The sequence below is a fragment of the Urocitellus parryii genome, chromosome 4 (assembly GCF_045843805.1).
Source record: "Urocitellus parryii isolate mUroPar1 chromosome 4, mUroPar1.hap1, whole genome shotgun sequence".
NCBI classification, from domain to species: domain Eukaryota; kingdom Metazoa; phylum Chordata; class Mammalia; order Rodentia; family Sciuridae; genus Urocitellus; species Urocitellus parryii.
In genome coordinates, this window is record NC_135534.1 from 63,574,186 (window position 1) to 63,596,055 (window position 21,870).

Here is a 21,870-nt window from a genome sequence, read left to right on the forward strand (position 1 = left end):
TTAGGAATTCTTGTGACAGGATCAGCAGAGTCTCCTGCTCTAATCCACCCAACACTGCTGTCACAGGCACTTGTCATTAAGGTTGAGGCCCTGAAGGCTCCTGTTGGGGTACAATCCCCATTCCAAGGGAAAGCAGTCTGCACTGGCATTGATTCCTGCCAGCTCATATCCCCTTCCTTCAGGAGCACACATGGCTACTCCTGAAAGGGGAAAACAGTGCTGCAATCAGGAACGGAGCCAAGAGAGACTCCTCCAACGTAGGGCAGTGGAGGTCCTTAGGCCTGACTCAAGAGAGCCTCCTTGTCTGGGCCTAACTTCCTCCTTGGCCAAGAAGAGATGGAGCACACAGCAGTAGTGCAGACTCACAGCAGGTGCTTGGTCCAGGGCTGCTCCCTTCTCCTCTTAGAGCCCCAGGGTTTCAAAGCACATAGCTGTTCTGTGCTACCTTCTAGATATCACCACCTGCAGTCAAAGGCAGAGCTAGGTCCTGCTCCACTCCCCAGCAGAGCAAAACCTAAGCCTATTCAGAGACAGGGATGAGCAATCCATGGCTGCCCCCTGGTGGCCCATAGCAGCCCCTGCAGCCAGCCCCTAAGCCAGGGCAGTATGAGCCTAGCAGGAGGCAACTCCAGTTTCACCCACTCTATGGGACTCTGCGGGTACCCAGGCCTCCCCACTGAGCAGGATCACAAGAATCAGGGGTCCGTGGCCCATTCTTGACCAGCTTTGCCCAGCTCTACTGGCTGAGGCAGGGAGGTCAGCAGGTCTGTTCACTGATAACGAGGCTCTAGGAGAGACGGGAATCTGGCACCTTCCCCAGGAGTCCCAAATCTATCTGTGAACAGCTTATTATCTCCCCTGCTGGTTAAGATCTTGTCTGCTTGGAGGAGATGGCCAGGCAGTATCCAACAAGGGCAGCTCCCTGAAGCAAGATGAGTCCTACCTCTGGAGGAGTGTGCTCAGGGGCTAAGGAGGACCCGAGGCTCTCCTTTTGAGTTAATAAAACTTTTGGGAATCCATGGCCTTGTGCCTCCTTCCCTGAGTCACTGACTTGCATACCCAGGCCCTGGCTCAGACTGCAACAGGGGCAGGGGCTCAAGCCAATTTCAGTCCAGCCTGGCTGCACAGTGGGACAAGGGATGGCACAGAGCCAGGCCAGGGCTTGGCCTGGAGCAGGGAGCAGTGTCTAATCAGCTCAGGGTCCAGAAAGAGCTGCATCCAGGCTCCCAGCCTCAAAGAACTAAGCACCCACCTCTGTGCTTCCAGACCAACTGTCCCCACCTGCCCCAGGACACACAATCCCCCCAACCAATCACAGGCCTCAGCAACACAGGGTAAAATATACAGATATATTTATATTATAAAAAAAACCCCAAAGTGGGGAAGCCCAGACTGGAAGGGGGGCTAAAGTTCCCAAAGTTCAGCTCTCAGTCCTGTAGAAACTTCCCTAAGAGTTCCCTTCCTGCCTGGCTGAGTGCTCCTTTAAGGCCCCACTTCCTACGGCTCTGGAGTCTGTGCAAAGGGGTAGGCTCCCTTCCAGCGGGGGCCCAGGGCCTCCAGACTCTGAAAGGTTGATGTCCTCCAGAATTCCTGGTTCTGCCCATCTCTCCAACCCCACAAACTCAGGATGGGTGATACTGGGGTGAGCAAGCTAGGCCAGGAGGGCTGCACACCTGAAGAGCCAGAAGGGTCCCTCCCTGGGCAGACCCCAAGTCCCCACACCCCTGCCAGGAAGCCTCATGCTGTGGTCAGGATGTGGGATGTGGGGTACAGCTTCCTCATGCGCCCCCTGCTGGCTCACACCAGGAATGCAGGGCATGAGGGTGTCTGGACAGGAAGGCTTCCTGGTCGCAGTCGAGGCAGCAGAGTCAGTCCCACAGCCAGGCTGGTTGAGTGCTCAGACATTGCGGAGGAGCTGTAGGAAGCACAGAAGCCCAGATTCTGTAAGTGCTTTGTGATGGTCGAGGAACCAGGCAGCTAGCAATGGAGGGGTGGCCACAGAAGCTTCACCAGCTGGTATCCCTAGGCCAGGTAGGGGGGCTTTTGAACCTACTCAGGTAGAGGATAGGTATTGAAGGCTACTCAAATAATAAAGAGTGGGGTGGAAGGCAGGCATCCATCGAGGTCCCCAGCCCCCTGCCCACAGGGACGAAGAGTCACTCACAGAAAGGGGGTCAGCAGCAAAGGCTGCCACACTCCGACGCATTTCATTTTCACTGCCACGCAAGGGGATGAGTGATATGCTGCCCAGCCGGACCTCAGGGGCTGACCGGGACACACGCGAGGGTTCTGAGGGCCACACCAGGCCATCATGCTGGGAAACAGGGAAGAGGAGGGCTGCTGGGGTCTGGGCCATGCCTCAGCTCACCCTGACATTCAGCTCTGGATCCTCCCACACTTCCCAGAAAAGCCTCCCGCTATGATCTGAGGTGACACCCTCAGCTTTGATCCCAGCCGATATGAGAAGCAGCTGTTAGCAGAACAGGACGGTATCCCCAGCGAACAGCCAGATTCATTACTCAATGACTCTCATCTCCGGATCCACAAACCTCTCCAAGAATGCAGCACCAAGAAAATATTTCTCCAAGAGAAGAAACATGTTTGTGCCTCCTCAGCAGAAACCAAGAACTACAGAATCTACTGTTTCCCTTTAGGCCCTGACTACCAGGAAGCTCAGATCTAAAAAGAATGTAGGTAGAGGAAAGAACTCAACCCAGGGTCCTGGTAGTTTTGTCTTCCTTTTCCCTAAACCATTCTGAGGTTCCAGGTGAAAATCCTTGTTCTAACTCATCTGTTTTAAATCTGAGGAGCTTCTGTCCCGGCTCTGGCTCGGGGGTCATCACCACCCTGTTCCCTTCTATCTGCGCCACTGTAGCAGCCAACTCCCTGACCTCCTTACCCCAGGCTCTATGCTTCAGGTCCTTCTCCCCTACACATCCAGAGGGAATCTGAGAAGACTGCACACACACACACCCCTCTCTCCCTCTCCCTCTCTCTCTTCAAACTCTTCCACTACCTTCTGGGGCAAATTTAGCATCTGGGTGTGGCCTTTAAGGCTCTTGGGGCTCCTGCTCCTGACTCCCTTTCCAGGGCCAACTCTCTTTCTGGCCCTCCTGGCTTCTCCCTTTACACCCCACTGGACAAACTGTACTTCTCTTTCAAGTCTCCAGATCTTTGCATACACTCTTCCCTCTGCCTGGAAGCCATTCCTCTCCTGGTAAACCCTCCCCCATGCCCAGAGACTCAGCTCCCATGACACCCTCTCCCTGGAGTCCCCCTCCCACTCGAAGCCCACCCCGTTAGGTTCCTGGGCTTCCTTCTCCCACCACAACACAGATCGCATTAGAATATAACAAATCACTTCTGGGCCTGTTTTTCTTCCTGCCTGGGGAGTGCCCCAAAGGGCAGGGGCCTATGTGCTGTCCCTAGCAGGCCTGGTTCAGGGATGGACTATGCAGGCACTAGGAAGGGCTTACTGAACATACAGGTATATGAATTAAAACAAGTAGAAATCTCCTTGAAGCAGTGGATGGCCTGAGAGAAGCAAGTGCACCCTTCTCTATAGCAGAGTCTCCCACACCCCCTGCCTCTGGTACCTGCACAAAAAAGAAGGTGGCAAACCACTCCCGGAGCTCCATCTGTGTGTCACAGCAGAGGTACCTGCAGGGAGAGCACAGGTCTGGACACTGCCAAGGGCCTGGCTTGAAGGGGAGTTACCCTGCCCATCTCCCCAGCCCACGGTCGCCTAGCAAGTCACAGAGCTGGGCAGTGAGGGGAGACCCAATTGAGGGGCTCATGCTACCACCTCTCCTCAGCCCGGGGTCTCAGGATGGGGCCCTTGCTCACCACTGCTGCTTCTCATGTTTCTCTGTCTCGTGCACCACTGTGAAGCCCCAGCTGCAGAGGAGGGGTGGGGGGGGTGGGGTCATTTGACAGCCTGCAGCTTCCTCACAAGGGTAGCATGCCTTGGTTGCTGCCTCTCTCTCTCTCAGCCCCCACTAACCACTAGGCCCCGAGCTCTCCAATCTCCACCAGAGGCCTGGGCTAGGGTCACAGTTCAGGAGTATAGCACTAATTTACCATGCTCAGGACTCTGGGTTTGAGCCCAGGCACCACAAAAAAAAAAAAAAAAAAAAATTACTATGTCCTGTTCCAGGCCTGCCCTAGACCCAGAAATAGCCAGGCACAACCAGCAGCTGAAGAAAAAGTCAGAAAACCAAGTCTGGTGATTGCAACATGTAACGAATCACTTCCCAATGTTTTAAAATATACGATCACCCTTAGAAACAGGTGTACCCTCAGGGTCCCTTTTCCACAGCTAAGAAAACTGAGACACAGAAAGGCCCCAAAGAGAGTCAGAGACAGGATTTTAATCCAGGCCATGAGCAAGCACCAGAGCTCCTTGGACAACTTGTTAATTAAAATAGTGCTGCCCCCTCTGCACCTCAGTGGTGCATGCCTGTAATCCCAGCCTCTTGGGAGGCTAAGGCAGGAGGATCAAAAGTTTAAAACCGGGCTGGGGTTGTGTCTCAGCGGTAGAGCGCTTGCCTAGCACATGCAAGGCCCTGGGTTCAATCCTCAGCACCACATAAAAATAAATAAAAAAATAAAGATATTGTGTCCAACTACAACTAAAAAATAAATATTAAAAAAAAAAAGTTCAAAGCCAGCCTCAGCAACTTAGTGAGACTCTGTCATAAAACAAAAGGAGCTGGGGATGTAGCTCAATCCCCCAATCCCAGGGGTGGTGGGGTGAGGAGCCTGAGTGCTGGGCCTCATCCCTAGAATCCAGGACTCAGGAGGGACCTAAGGTGTGTCCAAATGATACAGCTGGCCAAGGGGACGACAACTTCAGAACCACAACAATGACCCGTCAAGTTCAAATCCCCTGGTTGTGCTTCCTCATCAGTTCTGAGCCCTCACAGGCCCCAGTATCAGGACTGTCTCCCCAGTTCCAGCTCACCAGGTGGGTGGCCGGAGTTTCTTCTTCACACCCAGGTAGACTTTAAGACTCTTGACAGGCCACTCCTTCTCAGGCCGGTGACTCTGGGGTGGGGAGGGGAGAAGAGGGCACTTCAGTAAGGGCCAGCAGGCACAGGGACAGATCTTCACCCTAGGCACAACCCTCCTCCGGTTCCCCAGCCCCCTCTGCACCTCAGCACAGGGCACCTCCTCCAAGGAGCCTTCCTGCCGCATCCCTCCCTGTTCACAATCCAGCCTTAGTCCCCTGGCCTCTCTCCCTAAGGCAGCATCAGACAGTCAACCCTCAGTCCCTGAGGCAGCCAGCCCAGCTGGGATGTCCAGGACAGCAAATCCCAGCCCGACCCTGCTGTCCTGCACAGTGGAGAACTGATTCGTAGCATCGCCTGAATCAGATGGTGCACGAGGGAGAACACTGAGCATCGTCCTCAGCACCAAGTTGGGAGAGGTGGGCATGATCTGAGCGTCTCAGCGGGCTGATTGTGTTACATTTGTCTTGGTTATTCACTCCTCACCCTGCCCCACAGAGGCTCCAGGGTTGACCGTGTGAGCAGAAGGCTTGAGGATCAGCAGTTACTAGCTCTTTGGTTCCATGAGAAGAGCTCATGACTCAAGCCAAAGCAGAATGACTGTTCGGTAGACCAGAGGGAGAACTTCCCAATGATCTAGGACAGGAAGCAAGAGACCAATGTACTGGGGAGGGGCACCAGATCATTGACACGCTCCTCTCTGGGCCCGCCTCTGCATATGGGTCTGGCTTGGAAGGAGCAGGCTGGCTCAGAGGCAAGGGGATGAGAGCAATGACCCCCAAGGAAGAGGCTGTTTGGAGATGAAGCTAATGAGCCTTCCTCCTGCTCTGGAGTCCATTTGCTTGAAGCCCTCCCCATGCCAGGCACCTGTGGAGCCAGCAGGGGCACCAGGACAGATGGCAGGGCAGGAGGATCCACTTACAACCAAAACTGGGGGACCAACAGTGAGCCACCCTGACTTTGTTCCCACCATTGCTCCCAGCCACCCCCAGGCATGGCTCCTCAGCAGGAGCAAAGAGAAGACTAGGGCACGACCAAGGGAGCTGGGAAGACTCACAAAAAAGATGGGCCATCTAGGGACTAGAGACTTCCATGCTGTCCCAGGATGTAGGGTTTAGGAGGGCCTGAGAGGGACTTTCCAGGAACTCCCTGACAACCAGGGTCTACCGAGGAGCCCCATGTCCTATACAGACAGCACCTGACCTGATAATCGCCATCTACTCAACAGGACCTGGAACAAACCTGGTTCTACATGTGGGAGGAGCAGGGCTCGCAGGTAAGGAGGAAGCTGAGCAGGAGGGAGGGAAATGAAGCCACAGATGTGGGAAAAATGAGGGGCGGGGAGAAAACAGCAAGGGTGAAAGGTGAACAGGGAGAGCAAAGGCCAGGGGGCTGAGGAAATCAGCCTACAAACTGGGAGACCTGGTGGTGGGTGTGGAAGACCGAGACAGGCCAGCAAACACAGGCTCGGACATGTCGGAGGAAGGCTGTGGGGAAACGCGGCTACCGGTAAACAGGGAATCGTGCTGAGGGGGAGGGAAAAGAACTAGGAGTAAGGAGTAAAAGAAGTCAGGGTGGAAGGTACAGGTCCATGGTGTGAAGTAATGACCCTCTTGGCCAGGTCAAGCATGTTAATGAGGCTGAGGCTCCCTGAAAATCTGAAAACAATCCTCAGGCCCACACTTCCTTGGGATCTGAGGAGTGTGGCTATGTGTAGACCATGGGAGGGAGGCCAGGACAGGAAGGCTGAGGGGGTTGTGGGGTCAGGGAGTATCAGTCAACACAATCTCCTTTTGAGAATAAATCCCACAAGAATTTGACTTCTAGTACCTCATGTTTCTGGCATCTCTGAGGGACAAGGTCACAGGCAGAGAACACAGTTCACCCCTGATGCTCAAGGATCTCTGCTAGAACCAAGATCTTTCTAGAACATGCATTTCCCGGTGTCTCAGGGCACTTAACAATGAGAGACCCTAGGATGAGGCCTGGTTGTTCATGGAAACTGACTCACCTGGGATGTCCAAATTTCAAATATTTGGTTGCCCCATAAAGCAATTAATACTAGAATTACCAACGCCTCAGTGGCCAAGCCACACCTCACTGTGAGCTTCTGCCTGGCCAGATGCACTGGCTGTCACTGGGGTGTGGAGAACATTACTGAACAGCCCTCCCCGCCATGTCCTTGAGTTCCTAAACTTCTAGGAATAGAAAACATGAGTTCCATAGCTCAGACTCCATTCTGTCACCTGGAGGTGGCCAAGGGCAAGTCACCAAAAGCCAGTCTTCTTACCTGTGCAGGCAGAGAATACCCCTCTCCTCACAGGACAGCGGTGTGGGCCACATGTCTCAGAATGTGAAGGGCAGGCATCACTCCTGGCTCATAAACATCAGATCTTCCCTTTTTCTAGATTTCCTACTTTCTCCCTTCCGGTAGAGGGACCAGCAGCTGCCTTTCCAGGAGCCTCAGATACTCTCCCTTCCCTCTGCCCACATTGATGGTCTTGCTCTGCTCCACGGTGTTAACTAAGCACCTCTCAAGGGAGGACCCAGGGAGGTGACATCCCAGAACTATGGGGGACTGAGTGGAAGGACAGATAGGCTCAGAAGTGAAGATGCGATCACAGAGGGCAGCAAAGAGAAGAGGAGGTGTTCTTCAGGAGGCCAGACTGTATTAATACAGGTAAACATGCAAAGATGAGGAGGTGAGGGTCCTGCTCCATCCATGGAAACCAGGCCTGTCCATATGTCCTCAGGAGATGCAACGGGCAGGAAAAGGGTAAAGACACTGGTGGATCAGCTGTGGGAGCTCAAGCTAGACCACTGGGCTTGGAACCATGCCTCTCTGGCCTGTTTCTGCAGAATATCTGTGCTCTGTGGCCCCAGAGACATAGCTGGGACCCACAGGGGCATGATGGGAGGCAGATTCTCAGCTGGAGCAGAGTATGCACATTCTCCTAGATAGAAAAATCCCATTAAGGATAGGGAGGCCTCAAGGGAGGGGTGGAGAGCTCCGTTCTCCCTGGGGTATGCTAAGGAAAGCTGAGCGACCAGCTGAAGGGGCTGCAGAGGACATAACCACCACAGACAGGGATGCCTACAAGCCTCTTTCATGCCATCCCCCACCCCCAGCATGTTAGGATCAGGAAATGGCAAGGACATTCTGATAGCCCAGGGTTGGAAAGAGAGTGACTCCAAGTTGATGGGAGATGAGGATCAGAGCCCTGATTCAAGCTTTGGGGTCTCCATTACTGCTTCATAATTTCTACACTGAATCCTACAGAAAATTCTAATAGAGCATCACACTGATAAGGGACCCTGTCTTAGGAAAAGGACCCTGGGATGGAGTTACAGATTAAGGACAGAGCTTGGTTCCCAGGTCCCAGGGTGGGGGGCCAGTGTACACTGGCAAGGGGGCAGGGAACCATGCCTGAAGACAGCTGGGAGCCCTGCAGTTTCCCATACTCCCATCCAGCTCGCCTGGCCCCCAGGCGGTGTAAGGCAGCTAAGAGCACACAGCTACTCACGGTCTCAGGGGCCCCGCTCCACGGCCTCTGGCTCTGTTTGATAGAGGATCAAGGGTTATGGAAAAAGTCGTCCGAGGTCTAGAACCAGGACAGTGTGTGCACTGATGCACAGGGGCATGGCATTTATGTGCAGAAGTTGGGGGTCACTTAGATACTGTGGTATCTGGTCTGGGACAACACCCAGCATGTAGATGGAGCGGGTATGGAGAGAGGGATGGAAGGCCTCGGACCTGGCAAGGCAGGCCTAGACCATGGCCTGGGACTGTCATGTTGGAGCAAGTTCCTGGGGTGCTGTGATAGGCACAGGCACAGTAAAACAGCATGTTGTGATATAATGGCACCAGGTACCATGGCTTAATGGGGTACAGGGCACAGTGGAGTGGCCACCCAGGCCTACAGCGGGAGGATCTCTGGGAGTCTACAGTTCTCCCCCACTGCTGTGCTATCCCAAGACCCCAAGGCAGGGAGACTGCCACTTGCAGACCAAGGGGAATATGTGTGCTTAGGTGTCTGAGCACACTCAGGATGCAGGCGCCCATCTCAGAGGAAGACTCAGCTCCACTTACCCGAACCTCCTTGTAGAGCCGCAGGCAGCTGCTGTTGAGGATGAAGTAGCGATCGTGGAAGCCGCCTGAGGGCAGCCCCAGACCCAGGAGGCTACGGTCCTCGCGGAACTTCATCATGCCATGCTTGGTGTCACCCACACGGCTGGCTGGGAGAGGACTGGAGTGGGCATGAGCTGCACCAACCACACCCCCAGGTCCACATGCTCCAGGGCCAGATCCTCACATGAAGGAAACTGTCTCATCCTGTCTCCATAGGGTTACCAACTTGGTGCTCTGCATCAGAGCTGCTCCTCCCTGGTGCCACCAGGTCCCTCCCACAGGCTCTGGATAAAGAAACTCCCCCAGCCTGCCCTACCCTGCCAGCCCCACCTACCCAGGTACAGCAGCATGGCCTCCATGGCCTGGTGCTTCTTCACCACCAGATGGCTGTCTGTGCCCAGGCTGTGCAGGATTGGAAGCACCTTTTCGGCAAAGTGCAGGGGCCGCTCTGGGGAAAAGTCACACCCACTGTCACTAACATCACATGGCTGGACATCACCAAGAGCCAGCATGTGAGCACATACCTATCGTTCACTTCCGGGTCCACTAGCAACACAACAAACCACCATCATGACGACCCTTCCCACAACCACACTTCTGGCTGGACACTCCTGACTGTGACCAAAACCAAGCCCATGGTCATCCCCACGTGTCCAAGTCATTCCCACGTGTCCAATCAGCAGCACTGCCACCAGTCAAGCCGCTCAAGCCAGAAATGCTCCTCTGCTCCCGCCACCCCTCAGCATGGCAAATCTGCTCTGTCCCTCTCCACTATCCCACCCTGTCCACATTACTGGCATCTTCTTAGACTACTACTCTGACCTTCAAAGTGGCCTCCTGCATGTGTTCTCATTTCTCTTGTCCCACCTCTTCCCCAGCATCAAGGCCTCGCGTGGTCAGACCTGCGTGGCCACCTCTGCCTCCATCTCCAGCCACCCCCAGCCGCACCCTCTCACTGCTTCCACCTCCTTGGAGGGGCTGGCCTTGCCCACGCAGGGCTTTTGCCTGTGCTGTTCCTGCTATCTGGGAGCACTTTCCCCCCAGCTTCACCAAATGACTTCCATCTTCCTCCACATCTGGCTTAAAGAATCCAAAGCCAGAGACCCTGTCATAAGCTCTGGTAACTCCTGGGACCTTTCCTCTACACCAGTTAACATGGCGTCTGTTTTCTCAGTGTGCTCATGGAATTAATGGATCAATGTCTCCATCCACACCAGACTGACCCCCACAAGGGTAGGGATGCTTAGCCTGGCCCCTCAGCCCAGTGCCTGGCACTCAACAAACAGCAGTGAAACATAACCCTCCACTGATGCCGCGCCCCCTTGCTCAGCCCCTTGCACCACCCAGGCCCTCCACACCATCAAAGCCACCCTCACCTACACCGCCATCCCCTGCATGAAGGGTCATCACTACCTACCACTCTCCTTACCACCAAGAATGGTGTGGCCCACAATCCCCTACCAAACTCAGCACTGTCACTCCTACAAGCAGCATCACTCTCTGACACCTGTGAAAACCTCGTCAGCTGACACATCTACCCCTTCACTATCAGCCTCCTATATTAACCCTGTTACAGTCTTCACCTCAACCCCTGCCAGCTCCCTGTCACCACTATCACAGAGACCACAGTCTTCACCAGTGTGTGACAGCAACGGGTGTCATCACAACCCTTTTCACACCATAGTTGCTATACTGCAAGGGAAGGAGGACAGATGGGCTGCAGATCAGACAAGACGGGCCACACCGTGTGTTCTACCAGTCCTGGTGGCCACCTACCTGCCTCCTCCTTCTCACTGACTTCAAAGCAAGTCCAGTAGTCCTTCTCCCTGATGCCCACATTCCGGCGGTCCAGGATCTCCAGGGTAAGCTCCTCAGCTGTCATGGATGCAGGGATCTGCAGTGACCAAGAAGATCAGCCTACCCTGGCCCCAATCCTATTCTGTTACCACCTTACTGTGTGATTCAGGCCTAACCCCACCCCTCTCAGCGTCTTCTGAGTCCTGGGATGCGGAGGGGTGTCTCAGAGGGTCCTGATGAGTAGGGGAAGAGACAGGACCAGGACCAGTACCTGGTCCCAAACTGGGCTCTCCTTGGGATGGAAGCTGTGCTCCCTGGTAATGTGGGTCTGCCCCTCGCCCAGCCTACCTCTACTGGCCCCTTGGCCTCTAGGTCCCAAGCCCCCACCTTGACATGCTGCTCTGTTTCTGCCTTCTTCTCTTCCAGGTACACTGTGCAGATGAAGTCACCAGCATGCTGCAGGGAGACAGGGCTCAGATGGAGGTCTGGGCAGCAGGTACAGGTAGCCAGCCTGAGACCCCGCCCAGGCCCTGGCCTCCACCTGAGTCCCACTGGCAGTGCCAGCTACTCTCATCTTCACAATGGCAGTGATCTCCTCTCTCTGCTTCCTCAGCTCCTCCTCGTCCACCTGGGGAGGGGAAAGGGAAAAGGAAAATGATTGCTGCCATCTGAGAGGCTCAGCCCTCCACTCCCTCCTTCCACGGGCTGGGGACGCACACTAAACACCACCACGTAATGGCTAATAAGGTCTTCCACCACCCGGCCAGCTTTGTAGTCCTGCCCATCTGTCTGGAAGAGCGTAGGCCCAAACACAATAGCCAGGTTGTGTGTGTTCATCTGGTTCGTGTCTGAGAAGCACTGGACACTGGAGAGGGGAGAACAGAGGCCATGAGTGAGGAGTCCAGTCCAGAACTTCCCTGTCCCATCTTCTTAGTTCCTGACAGATCCAAGACTGGCCACTAGAACGACCAGGAAGGTCCTGGTCAGAGTAGACCCCTAGTTAAGGGTGGAAGGGAACATGTCTTGGGTCCTGGCAAAGAGTAGAGATGGGCAGCTGGGAAATCTAGACAAGTTACCTGAAAAATCCTCTACTCTCCCATCCCACAGGAAGTAAAGTTGAGATCAGGACAGATCATAGTCAATACTCAGTCCCCAGGCCTACCTGGTTCCCAGGGGAGGGCAGGCAACCAGGTTGGGAGTAGAGGAACCTTCTCCACCCCTTCCCCCCACAGCCTTGCATCAGTATCAGCCCTCACCAGTACAGGTGGCTGATAAGGGCTTTCACGGTGGCCCGGTTGACACGGGGCAGATGCACCAGAAGCTCTCGGTACCTGGAAAGTTTCTCTTCCTCATCCTCAATCTCTGGTAGGGGAAAACAGATTGTGTCAGGGTCTCCTGCAGCCACCTCCTCTGTCCTACCCTTTGGCAGCTCTGCCTCTCATACTGGTGACAGCACTCCCTGACCCTCCCAGTCAAAGCAGGCCAGGCACTCGGAACCAAGACAAGGAATTACCCATCTCTGAGGGGCCTGTCTTCGTGCAGTGACAACAGAAGAAAGTGGGGCGGGAGCCCACCAGCAGAGGCAATGCCTAATCCAAGTGCATGACAGGGACCAGGAGAGAATTCAGAGATATAAGGGGACAAGGCTGGGCATGGACTGCTCACCTGAGGCCTCTAGCCAGGCCAGCCGTTGGGTGCGAGTGAAGAGCCCATCCGGCAGGTCACGTAGGAAGCGTTTGAGTGCAGAGGAGACATCATCCACGTGCTGTTCACCCTCCTTGAGGTGCACAGAGCGCGCATCCTGCCGCAGGCTCTCCAATAGCCGCTGTGTCTTTGATGTCTGACCACACTTGCGATAGATGCCCTCAGAGGTCAAGCCTGGGGAGGGCCAGGGACATGCAGCTACTTTCAGAGGGATCCTGGCCACTGGGGGCTGGGTATCTGAGGGGTGGAGCCTGGGCAATAGGGGAGGGGCTCACCACACTGCGTGATATAGTCCACACAACGGTAAACAATCACAGGGATGTCCGAGTCCCCAAGCTGCTGCTCAGACAGTGTGTCCCCCAAGCTGGCTGCTGCTTTCTGGATGGCCCCCAGCCAACCCGTGAAGTCCAGCCGCCGCTCTCCTTGGATGTACAAGGTCCTGGAACAGGGACAGTCAATCACTGCCCTACCTCGGTCTATCCCCTGTCCCACCTCTTCCCATGCATGTCAGACCCTCTCAGCCTTCTCAGAGCCCAAGGGCAGCAGTGACTCACCTCCTTCGCTCCACCAGCACCAGCACCTGGTTCTCACTGTCACCTTGGATGGCTGTGGAGAGGCCAGTCAAGGTGAGGCCCAGTCCCTGGTCATTATCCCCAACCTGATCCCTCCAGAGACTTTCTGAGCACACCCACCCGCAGCATTCACCCGCCCACCTGGAGGATCACTAAGATGCACCCCAAGGGCAGAAGAAGACAAGGGAGGACAGGCTGGCTCCTTCTGGCCAAGCCAGGATAAGGGTTCAGACTTCCAGGCAGGGGCTGGGATAGGGTGCCCTGGAGATTAGGGGTCCAGGCCCGAGTCCACGCACAAAGTTCCTGCAGTCTCCGTAGCTGCAGTGGCTCTTCGCAGGGTCCCTCTGGAAAGACAGCACGGAGCTCAGAGCCAGTGAGGGCAAACCAGCCTTCCTGGGCACGCTGGAGGCTCAAACCAGCTTTGTAGGGTAGCCGCCCAAGCCGCTCAAAATCCCGGGTCAGCAGATCCTCAGCCAAGGGAGACACGAATGCCTGGTGAGGAAGATGGCCACAAGAGACCCCATCAGCCAACAGCACTGCCTGTCCGGGTACCCCAGCTCCATGGCTTGGAGCAAGAGCCCTCTTCCCACCCAGCTGCTTCCTCTTCTCTTCCAGGAGGAACCCAACAGTGATGAAGCTTTGGTATCATGCCCATCCACTCAGATGTATCCTCCTCTGGAAACCTTCCCAGACACCGCCAGGGATGTCCCTGCTCTGGGCCTCCACGGTGCCAAGCATTCTGGCTTCTGTTATGGCACTGACTACACTGTTGTTGCTGTCTGGACCCATCTGTCTCCCTGACCCACATGGGAGCTACTGAAGAGCCAGGACCAAGTGGCTCATCAGGTCCCCTGAACTCTGAGCACTGATCCTCAGGGCCCAGCCACTGACCAACAAACAAGTGAATGATAAAAAGAACTCTAGGCTTTCACAATACAGGGGACCCCAGAGGGCACTTGGCTCTAGTTTCCAAGGTAGGGCTCTTTTCTGGAGGCTTCCTGACTCCTTCCTCTAGCCTCTGCTTACATGCCTTTAGCTACAAGAAGCCTCCCCTGATCACCTAAAGATGCAGCACTGTCCATTCTAAGATGGCTACTCATCCAACACGGATCCCACAGCCTGTAGGATTGACACAGGTCTCCTAATGTCCCACCATAGGGCTACAGACTATCTCCAGCCCTTGGCCCGAGAGGCCTATTCCCCATCATGTAGGCTGCCCTTTGTCCAGCCCTTGCTCTATCAGAGATGTGGGAGCTGGGGTTCATGGGATCAGCCAGGAGGTCCCTCTTGCCTCCGTCAGACACCAGCCCTGCTAAAACAGACCTACCTTGGCAATGCACTTGATCCATTCATGAGCCAGCTCTGCACTCTCCAGCCCAAAAAGGTACAGACGTTCTCCCTCTGTGTATACCTCAAAGGTGTGCTCAAAGCTGAAAACACACAGGCCAGGACTCATGCACCTCACCCAGGCCCACCCCCCACCCAACACCTACCATTCTCCAGCACCCCCCACTGCCCTTACCATTGCTTTTCCCCTGGCCCCTTAAGAGGTGGTAGAAAAGCCTTGGCCTAGAGTCTCAGGAGCCTGGGTCAGCACTTGTACAGCTCCAGTTTACTGTATGGCCTTGGACAAGTCCTGCCCTTCTCTAGGCGATTTCCTTGTCTCCCCAGTTGGAGGTTGGACCACACAGCACCAATAGTGTGTGATTCTGGCCAGGGGTGCTCACCCATGAGTGTCAGGAGGGGGCACTGCCAGGCACACAATCTCACTGGCCCGAATCTCCCCGTTGGGTGTCACTGTGCGCTCATTCTCATAGTAGCTCAGGACCCCGTCACTAAGGACACACCAGCGTCGACTAAACTCTGGAAAGAAGTTGTACAGAGAAGGTATGAGGAATTCTCCCACATCACGTGAAAACCATCTCTATATGCTCCCTAGGTCCCCACTCCTACCTGCCCCATGTCCGTCTCCCCATTCCATTTCCCTTTCTGCAGCCTTAACACCCCAGCCCAGTCTACACCTCATCTTCTCCCCCAGATCTCTACAGTATCCTCTTCATTGGTCTCCTGGACTCCCAGCAGCCTCCTCTGCGTAAAATCATTCCCCAGGACAGTCTGTGTCATCAACCTGGCACTCAAGGAGCTGCCGGGTCTGACCTGCCCACCTCTCTGCCCACCTCCAGTATTTGTTACCTCCACCCATGGCCCAAATACCACAGGAAACCTTCTATGCCCACCCCTTGCCCCACCCTCTTTTGCCAGAAGCTCCCATCACTCCAGATATTGCCTCTTCCAACATCTGAGGAGACCCACGAAATCCCATACAGGAAACAGAATAGGGAGTCCAGACCACGAAAAGGTAATGGAAAGATCAGAAGAAGGTCAAGGCTATGAAGGCTTATACAGTTCACAGCACTGAGCTTCACCATGGCTCAGAGCTTCCTGGCACCCAGGGCAAAAAGGATGACTCAGGCAGTTACATAAATGACATTATCAGACAGACAGAGGTAGACCAGGGCAGTGAGGTCGTGAACAACACAGAGTCCCAAAGAAATATTTTTGGATTTGGAGGGATTCATCCCAGGGGTGCTTCTTGGAGGAGATGCTGAGGGATGCAGAGAGCAATGGTCTCTGTTCCCATAGCAAACTCTGTCTCTCATCTCATCTAGGAGGGCCCAACATTTGCCCTGGGTGACGATGTGTCCATGAGCCTGTCCCCAGGATGTGCTCCCTCCCGAAGTGCCAGCACTGCCTTTCCCTTCATTCTGCAGACATGTTCCAAATGCCACTGGGTAGGCACTGAGCACTTCCTAGGCACTGGTAGTTCCATTGGTGCAGAGTATACAATGTACACTTTATTAAAAAACAAACCATTGTCAGATAAATGGTTCAAAGAAAAAGTCAGGTCAAGGGACAAATGGGATAAGGTGGTCAGGATGACATCTCTGTGGAAGATTTTTTTATATATTTTAAAAAACTTTTCGTGGGGCTGGGGTTGTGGCTCATTGGTAGAGTCTTACGTGTGCAAGACCCTAGGTTTGATCCTCAGAAACACATAAAAATAAATAAGTGAAATAAAGGTATTGTGTACAACTACAACTAAAAAATAAATATTAATTTTTTTTTTGTGGTACTGGTGATTGAACCCAGAACCTCAAGCATGCTAGGCTACATCCAGTCCTTATCTTAAATTTTGAGACAGGGTCTCTCTAAGTTACCCAGACTGATCTCAAACTCGCAATCCTCCTGCATCAGCCTCCCATGTAGCTGGAATTATAGGAGTAAGCCACCATGCCCAGTTAGGACTAACATTTAAACTGAGATCCAAATGAAGTGACTATCATGCAGATGTTTGGAGAAAGCATTTAGGGCACAAGGAAACAGCAAAAGGAAAGGTCCTAGTGGAAGATAATCTGGCATGTCTGAAAAATGACAAGGCCAAGAGAGATGGCCCAGGGGAGAGAGTCTTCAAGGTAAGGGGCTGGGACAGTTGACTGTGGGATGAAGTAAGGACTGGGGTTATATTCAGGATTGAGGAGTAAATGGAAGGCTGAGATTAGAAAAGGATGCAGCTTCAAGTTAGTCGTCTAACCTTCTACCATCCACAGGTTCCAAATACCAGATGCCCAGCATGGAACCACACCCAGAGGCTGAGTCCGGCCTTCTCTAGTGGAAAGGAAACTCTGGCAGTGACCTGCTCTGCACTGCCCTGTCACACCCCCAATTAGCCCATCTTTTAAGCACCTACTATGTACCAGAGACATACCCAGGGAGCCTTCCAGGTGACTCTGCTAGTCCATTTGGCACCCTCATGGGTCCACCAGACTGTCTAGCTCTGGCTTCCTTGGCCCTGCAGCCATGCCAGAATGCCATGGCCAGGGTGGGGGGTGGTATAGCACCCACCTTCCCGGGCACGACGATCCTGAAGCAGCTTGCCAGCAGAAGCAGTCTTGTAGAGGAAGCCGCTGTGGCTCACGGTTGGCAGGACAACTGAGTAGTGCTTTTCCAGGGGTTTCATCGAGTCCAGTCGAGGGACCTCTTTGGAGCAGGGGAAAGAATGGCTGGTCATGATGGCCATCCAGGAGGGTGGCTTCTTGTATTGGGCACCCAGGCTCACATTCAAGTCCCAGCTCAGTCCCCCAGCTTCCTGAGCAGCACTTCCAGGCTCCTAGTCATACCTCCTAGGTTCCATACAAGCTATTTCCCCACCACTGCCCACCTGTGGGAGCTCCACTCATTCCCAAAACTTAGCTCCAGGACCATCCTCCTAGGAAGCCTGCCTGACTCCCAGCCCCCCTCACACTCCCAATTGGAGGCACAAGGCCAGGCACGCAATAAGGGGGGGCTTTGGGCCAACTCAATTACAATCCCTGGAGATAGGTTTGTCCCAGACAGCATGAAGCCCAGCAAAGCAGCCTGGCTCCAGCCTTGCTCCCAGTGGTCAGCTATGCAAGTGAGGGGGGGAGTGTCCTACACCCCTCCAGACCAAGCCAGCTGGGTGGTCTCCTATGCCTCCTGGACACCTGGGCTCTCTCCAACCCGGCATACCCCACCCGCCCATGGCCCAGAGCCCAGAACCCCAGCCACTGAGCTCCACCCTCAGTCCTGGGATGTGGCTCCAGAGGCTAGGCCTGGGCCATGACCAGCGCCATTCACCCCCACCATCCCCTCCTCACCCACCCCAGGAGTAGGAGCCAAATGGGACCCAACCCAGGTCTGTGACTGGGCTCCACCCAAACAGAGCAGTGGACAGGGCTGCCATGTCCACTGCAGGTCACACACACAGAAATGCAACACTGCCTCTACACAGCAGCAGACACACATTGCATGTGCAAACCTCAAAGCCCTCAACACCCCTCCCCGCCACAAGGAAACAGACCCAGAGCAGCTCTGAAGCGTGCATGCCCTGACACACAGATGCCACCCTGCAGGACCCACCCTGCAAGTTAGGAAGGGACACACAAATACATAACAGTCACAGAGACACAAATGAACACATATATGAATCACAAGTGTACACAAATCCAAACACACCCCACACCACACACTGCTGCCTCAGGGTGCCTCGAGGACCTGTGATAGCAGTTTCAGAGTAGCCTATAAATCAAGCCTCTGGTCCTTGTTGGACCTTCACCCCACAAATCCCTCCAAAGGGCCAGTCCCTATCAGCAGGAGGATCTGACAAGGGGAACAGTCCCACCAGCCACTCACCCGTGTTCTGGTTGTTCCGAAGGAACTCCATCTGCAGTGTTTGCCCGGCCTGCTCGGCGAGAGCCAGGGGCGTGGGGGCCTGCGGGTCCCCTGAGAAGCAGCTGACCCCAGCCCCACAGCCCAGAAGTGCCTGGGTCTCTGCCAGATCTGTGGTGGTGACTGCAGCACACAGGGCCTGGGAGAAGGGAGGGAGGGTGAGCTCAAGCAGAGAGTGAGTGGGGATGGGGTAGAGGAGAAGAGAGGAAAAGAAGAAAGAGGAAGGAGTCACCCAGGTCTGGGGTGGTTCCAGATAGAAAGACTCCTCAGACTGAAAGAACAGAGGGAAGACAGAGAATAACAGAAAAGACAAGGGGAGGGAAGGCGGCCACAGGTCACCTAGCAGCGGCCTCACCCCGATGGCAGCCCTGGGACACAGCTGTCGGTCAGCCTTTGGAGGAGGATCTCAAGCTCCCTCTGCCTTATGGAGGGGCAGAGGGGGACTTTGTAGCTAAGTCCTCCCACATTTGAATTCCTCTCCGCCTGCCTGACCTTCCCAACCAATGGGATCTACCGCCCTCTTGGCTTGCAGGCCAGACTGGGCTGGGCTGGGGGCAGGACGCCTGGGTCCCTGGGAGGTGGAGGCCTGGCTCCCACTGGGCTTCTAGAGCTAGACTGAGCCTGCTGGGATGGGGCCAGTTGGGGGAGGGACTGAGGGCTGACCAGAGGTCACCAATGGCATCCCCCTGCCTTGAGCAAGCTGCCTCCCACCCAGGCTGAGCCAGATCAAGACAGAAGACTTGGCTCTCAGCCTGTCAGGGCCTGGGGCCCATATGGGGCCTCATCTTGAATAGGGTGTGGATAGGGGTGGGTCCGCGCAGTCCAGCTGTTTTTCATGAGCCTGACAGGAAATAGCATCCCCATCAAGTTCACTCCTTTTGGCAGGATTCAGAGGGAACAGGACAACGGGGTGCGGGAAACAGAGGAATCCAGAGGGAGGCAGACAGATGGTAGGAACATGGTACAGGCCCAAGGCCTAGCTCCTCCTACGTTGCCCTAATGTTTCCTTAGGTCCTTCTTCCCTCTGGGCCTCAGTTTCCCCACTTACCAACTCATTGTTCTGAGCTGGTAGAAAAGATGGGTTGAGATAGAGAAATGGAGTAGCGAGAAGACAAGGGATAGTTGCAAGGGGTCCTGACAAAGCAGGGACAAAGGGATGAGCTCAAGGGCCCAAGAGATACAGTGCCCTGACCTTGTCCAGCTCCTCCTGGTTGCCAAAGAGTGGGTGGTAGCGGCGGTATTTGCCCTCCCTGTACTTGGCCTCCAGGTGGTGCCGCCGGGCAACGGGGCTGCTGCTGGGCTGCAGGGCCTCGCTGGGGGGCACATTGGCTGCCCAGAAGCGGTTCCCAGCACCATTGCCCAGCTGTAAGAAGAGCTGCAGGTATGGGAAAGAGGTCAGAGGGGGTGACTGATGGGGGAGGGGGTGGGTTTCCCTGAGGTTGTGGCCTTGGAGAGCTAGGACACTCCCCCATTCCCCAGTGGGGAAAGAGAGGAGTGGCCTGGCCTGCTGGGAGCTGTGAGTGCCCCCATCTAAGTCATGGGCGCTAAGCCAATTCCTCAGCTCAGCACAGGACAAGAGGCAGACAGTCTGACAGGTGAACGCCCCAGGCCTGGTGCTTGGTCCCTGGGGACCCTGTCATTGCCCCACCCAGCCCCACATCTGGAACTCTGCATTCCTGAGTCTGTCCTGGGTGGGGGTGTTGTCAAACCTGTCAGCCAATGGGATAGGCAGGGGTTTTGGAAACATCTCCTGTCTTGACATTCCTGTCTGGGTGCGGGGATGGGGGGGTGGGGTGGGGGGGTGGTGCAAATTCTAGGAGAGTACAGGGGTCCAGCATTTGAGGAGCTAGTTCATTTCTTTTCTGTGCTCAACATTCATTCCACAGCAATTTCCTTGGTTTTCCACCTCCCCTTTCTCAGGTCCCATGTGGGGTGCTGGAGTCACAGTAGAGTAAAAGCAGAAATAGGCCCTACCACTACAGACTTGCTTTGTGGCTTTAACAAGTTATTTTTCTCCCTGAGCCTTAGCGTCCTCAACTGTATACTGGGTATTTAATCCTAACTCACAGGATTGTTTTGAAAGTCAAGTTAATTAACAACGGCAAAGTCCTTATGTACCACACACACGGTGAGGACAGAGCAAATGGATGTGATGCCCAGATTGCTCTGAAATCCCCAGCTTGGCTGATGCTGTCAGCCATGCCCTATGAGGTAGGTCCCTGGGACTAGCCTCCTGCTCCATGTTCTCCACTGCAACTACCACACATCTGGGTACCAGGGAACTTCAAGTACGCTGAAACACATGTTTACATCTGTGTGTACCCCAAAGCCTGCCTCCTCATATCCATTGGTGTGGATGAGTTCAGATAAAGTGAAGGGGAGGAGGCTCTGAGGGGATGTCTGAGGTGGAGGAGAAGGCCCAGGTCAGCCAGGAGGTGGGATGGAGAGGGGCAGGGCTGTGTGGTCAGTATGGATTTGCTGAGTAATCTCAAGCCCACTACAGCCACATCTGTACAATGGGATGACAGTTGAACTAGATCAAGGCTCAGCAAATCCTCCAAAAAGGCCAAATAATAAATAGTTTTGTGTTTTACAGGCTTATACAGTCTCTGTTACATCTTCCTTTTTTTTTTATAACCCTTGAAAACTGTAAACACATTCTTAGCTCACTGGCTAGTTTGCTGACTTTGCCAAAAGTCAGTTTTTCTAAGATCCCCCACCCACTACATTATCACAAAGGTCTCCCTAGCTCCAAGGTGCTGGGGTCAGTGAGATGGGGACAGGAACTGGGAGACCCAGAGAGCAGCTGAGGGGGGCAAATCTTAAGTACTGGTGGCAAGCAGGGGCTTTGCCCACCTCGATGAGTGTTTCTGTCCACACCTTCCTGTCCATCTTCAGGCTCCGCACCTTGGAGACTCCAGCGCCCAGGCCCCGGTGCTCCCCTGTAAACAGAGGGCCAGACTCCGGTCACACGGGCCCTCCCCTTCATGTGAGTACCACCTACCCCCAGCAGGCCCCAGGGCCCGGGTCTGAGGCTCTACCTGAGGCATAACTCTGGAGCCTGATCATGCACCCCTGCTCCCCACATCACAGCACTGTGACTTGCAACTCTCGCCAGACCTCCTCCTGCTCTCCATCCTGGACCCTGCAGCAGTCCCCCAAATGGTCTCCAATCTCAGTTTCTAGCCACCAGTCAGAGTCTGATCCACAAATCTGACCAGGTCCCAGTGCCTCACACATCCTCTCACCTGGACTCTTGCTGCCACCCCCATCCCACCATCCCGCCACCACCCTGCCTCCCTAGACTCCCACTGGGCTGGTTCTGTCAGGCCACTTTCCACTCAGCCCTGCAGTGAGATGGCTTTAAAAGGCGTATCCCTCTTTACAACCTCCAGTGGTCCCTGGGACCAAT

The 21,870-nt window shown here is 54.7% G+C and overlaps 1 protein-coding gene across 6 annotated transcripts in view; it reads right to left on the minus strand.

Moving 5' to 3' along the window:
* Positions 1-1,386: 1,386 nt before the first annotated feature.
* Positions 1,387-21,870, minus strand: part of Arap1 (ArfGAP with RhoGAP domain, ankyrin repeat and PH domain 1) — a 63,272-nt gene continuing 42,788 nt past the window's right edge. For 5 of the 6 annotated variants that reach the window (XM_026400980.2, XM_026400984.2, XM_026400985.2 and 2 more), the window contains 23 exons: positions 21,315-21,400; positions 19,651-19,833; positions 18,423-18,597; positions 17,115-17,249; positions 14,939-15,074; positions 14,539-14,641; positions 13,508-13,703; positions 13,194-13,245; positions 12,915-13,078; positions 12,601-12,813; positions 12,192-12,297; positions 11,653-11,800; positions 11,477-11,563; positions 11,323-11,391; positions 10,915-11,032; positions 9,473-9,586; positions 9,100-9,245; positions 8,534-8,566; positions 4,964-5,046; positions 3,847-3,897; positions 3,597-3,660; positions 2,165-2,314; positions 1,387-1,915 (listed from right to left, as the gene is read on the minus strand). In XM_026400980.2, coding sequence (XP_026256765.1) covers positions 1,898-1,915; positions 2,165-2,314; positions 3,597-3,660; positions 3,847-3,897; positions 4,964-5,046; positions 8,534-8,566; positions 9,100-9,245; positions 9,473-9,586; positions 10,915-11,032; positions 11,323-11,391; positions 11,477-11,563; positions 11,653-11,800; positions 12,192-12,297; positions 12,601-12,813; positions 12,915-13,078; positions 13,194-13,245; positions 13,508-13,703; positions 14,539-14,641; positions 14,939-15,074; positions 17,115-17,249; positions 18,423-18,597; positions 19,651-19,833; positions 21,315-21,400 — 2,630 coding nt within the window. In that variant the 3' untranslated portion in view covers positions 1,387-1,897. The remainder of the gene's footprint in view (positions 1,916-2,164; positions 2,315-3,596; positions 3,661-3,846; positions 3,898-4,963; positions 5,047-8,533; positions 8,567-9,099; positions 9,246-9,472; positions 9,587-10,914; positions 11,033-11,322; positions 11,392-11,476; positions 11,564-11,652; positions 11,801-12,191; positions 12,298-12,600; positions 12,814-12,914; positions 13,079-13,193; positions 13,246-13,507; positions 13,704-14,538; positions 14,642-14,938; positions 15,075-17,114; positions 17,250-18,422; positions 18,598-19,650; positions 19,834-21,314; positions 21,401-21,870) is intronic. The other variant, XM_026400981.2, reaches the window with a different exon arrangement.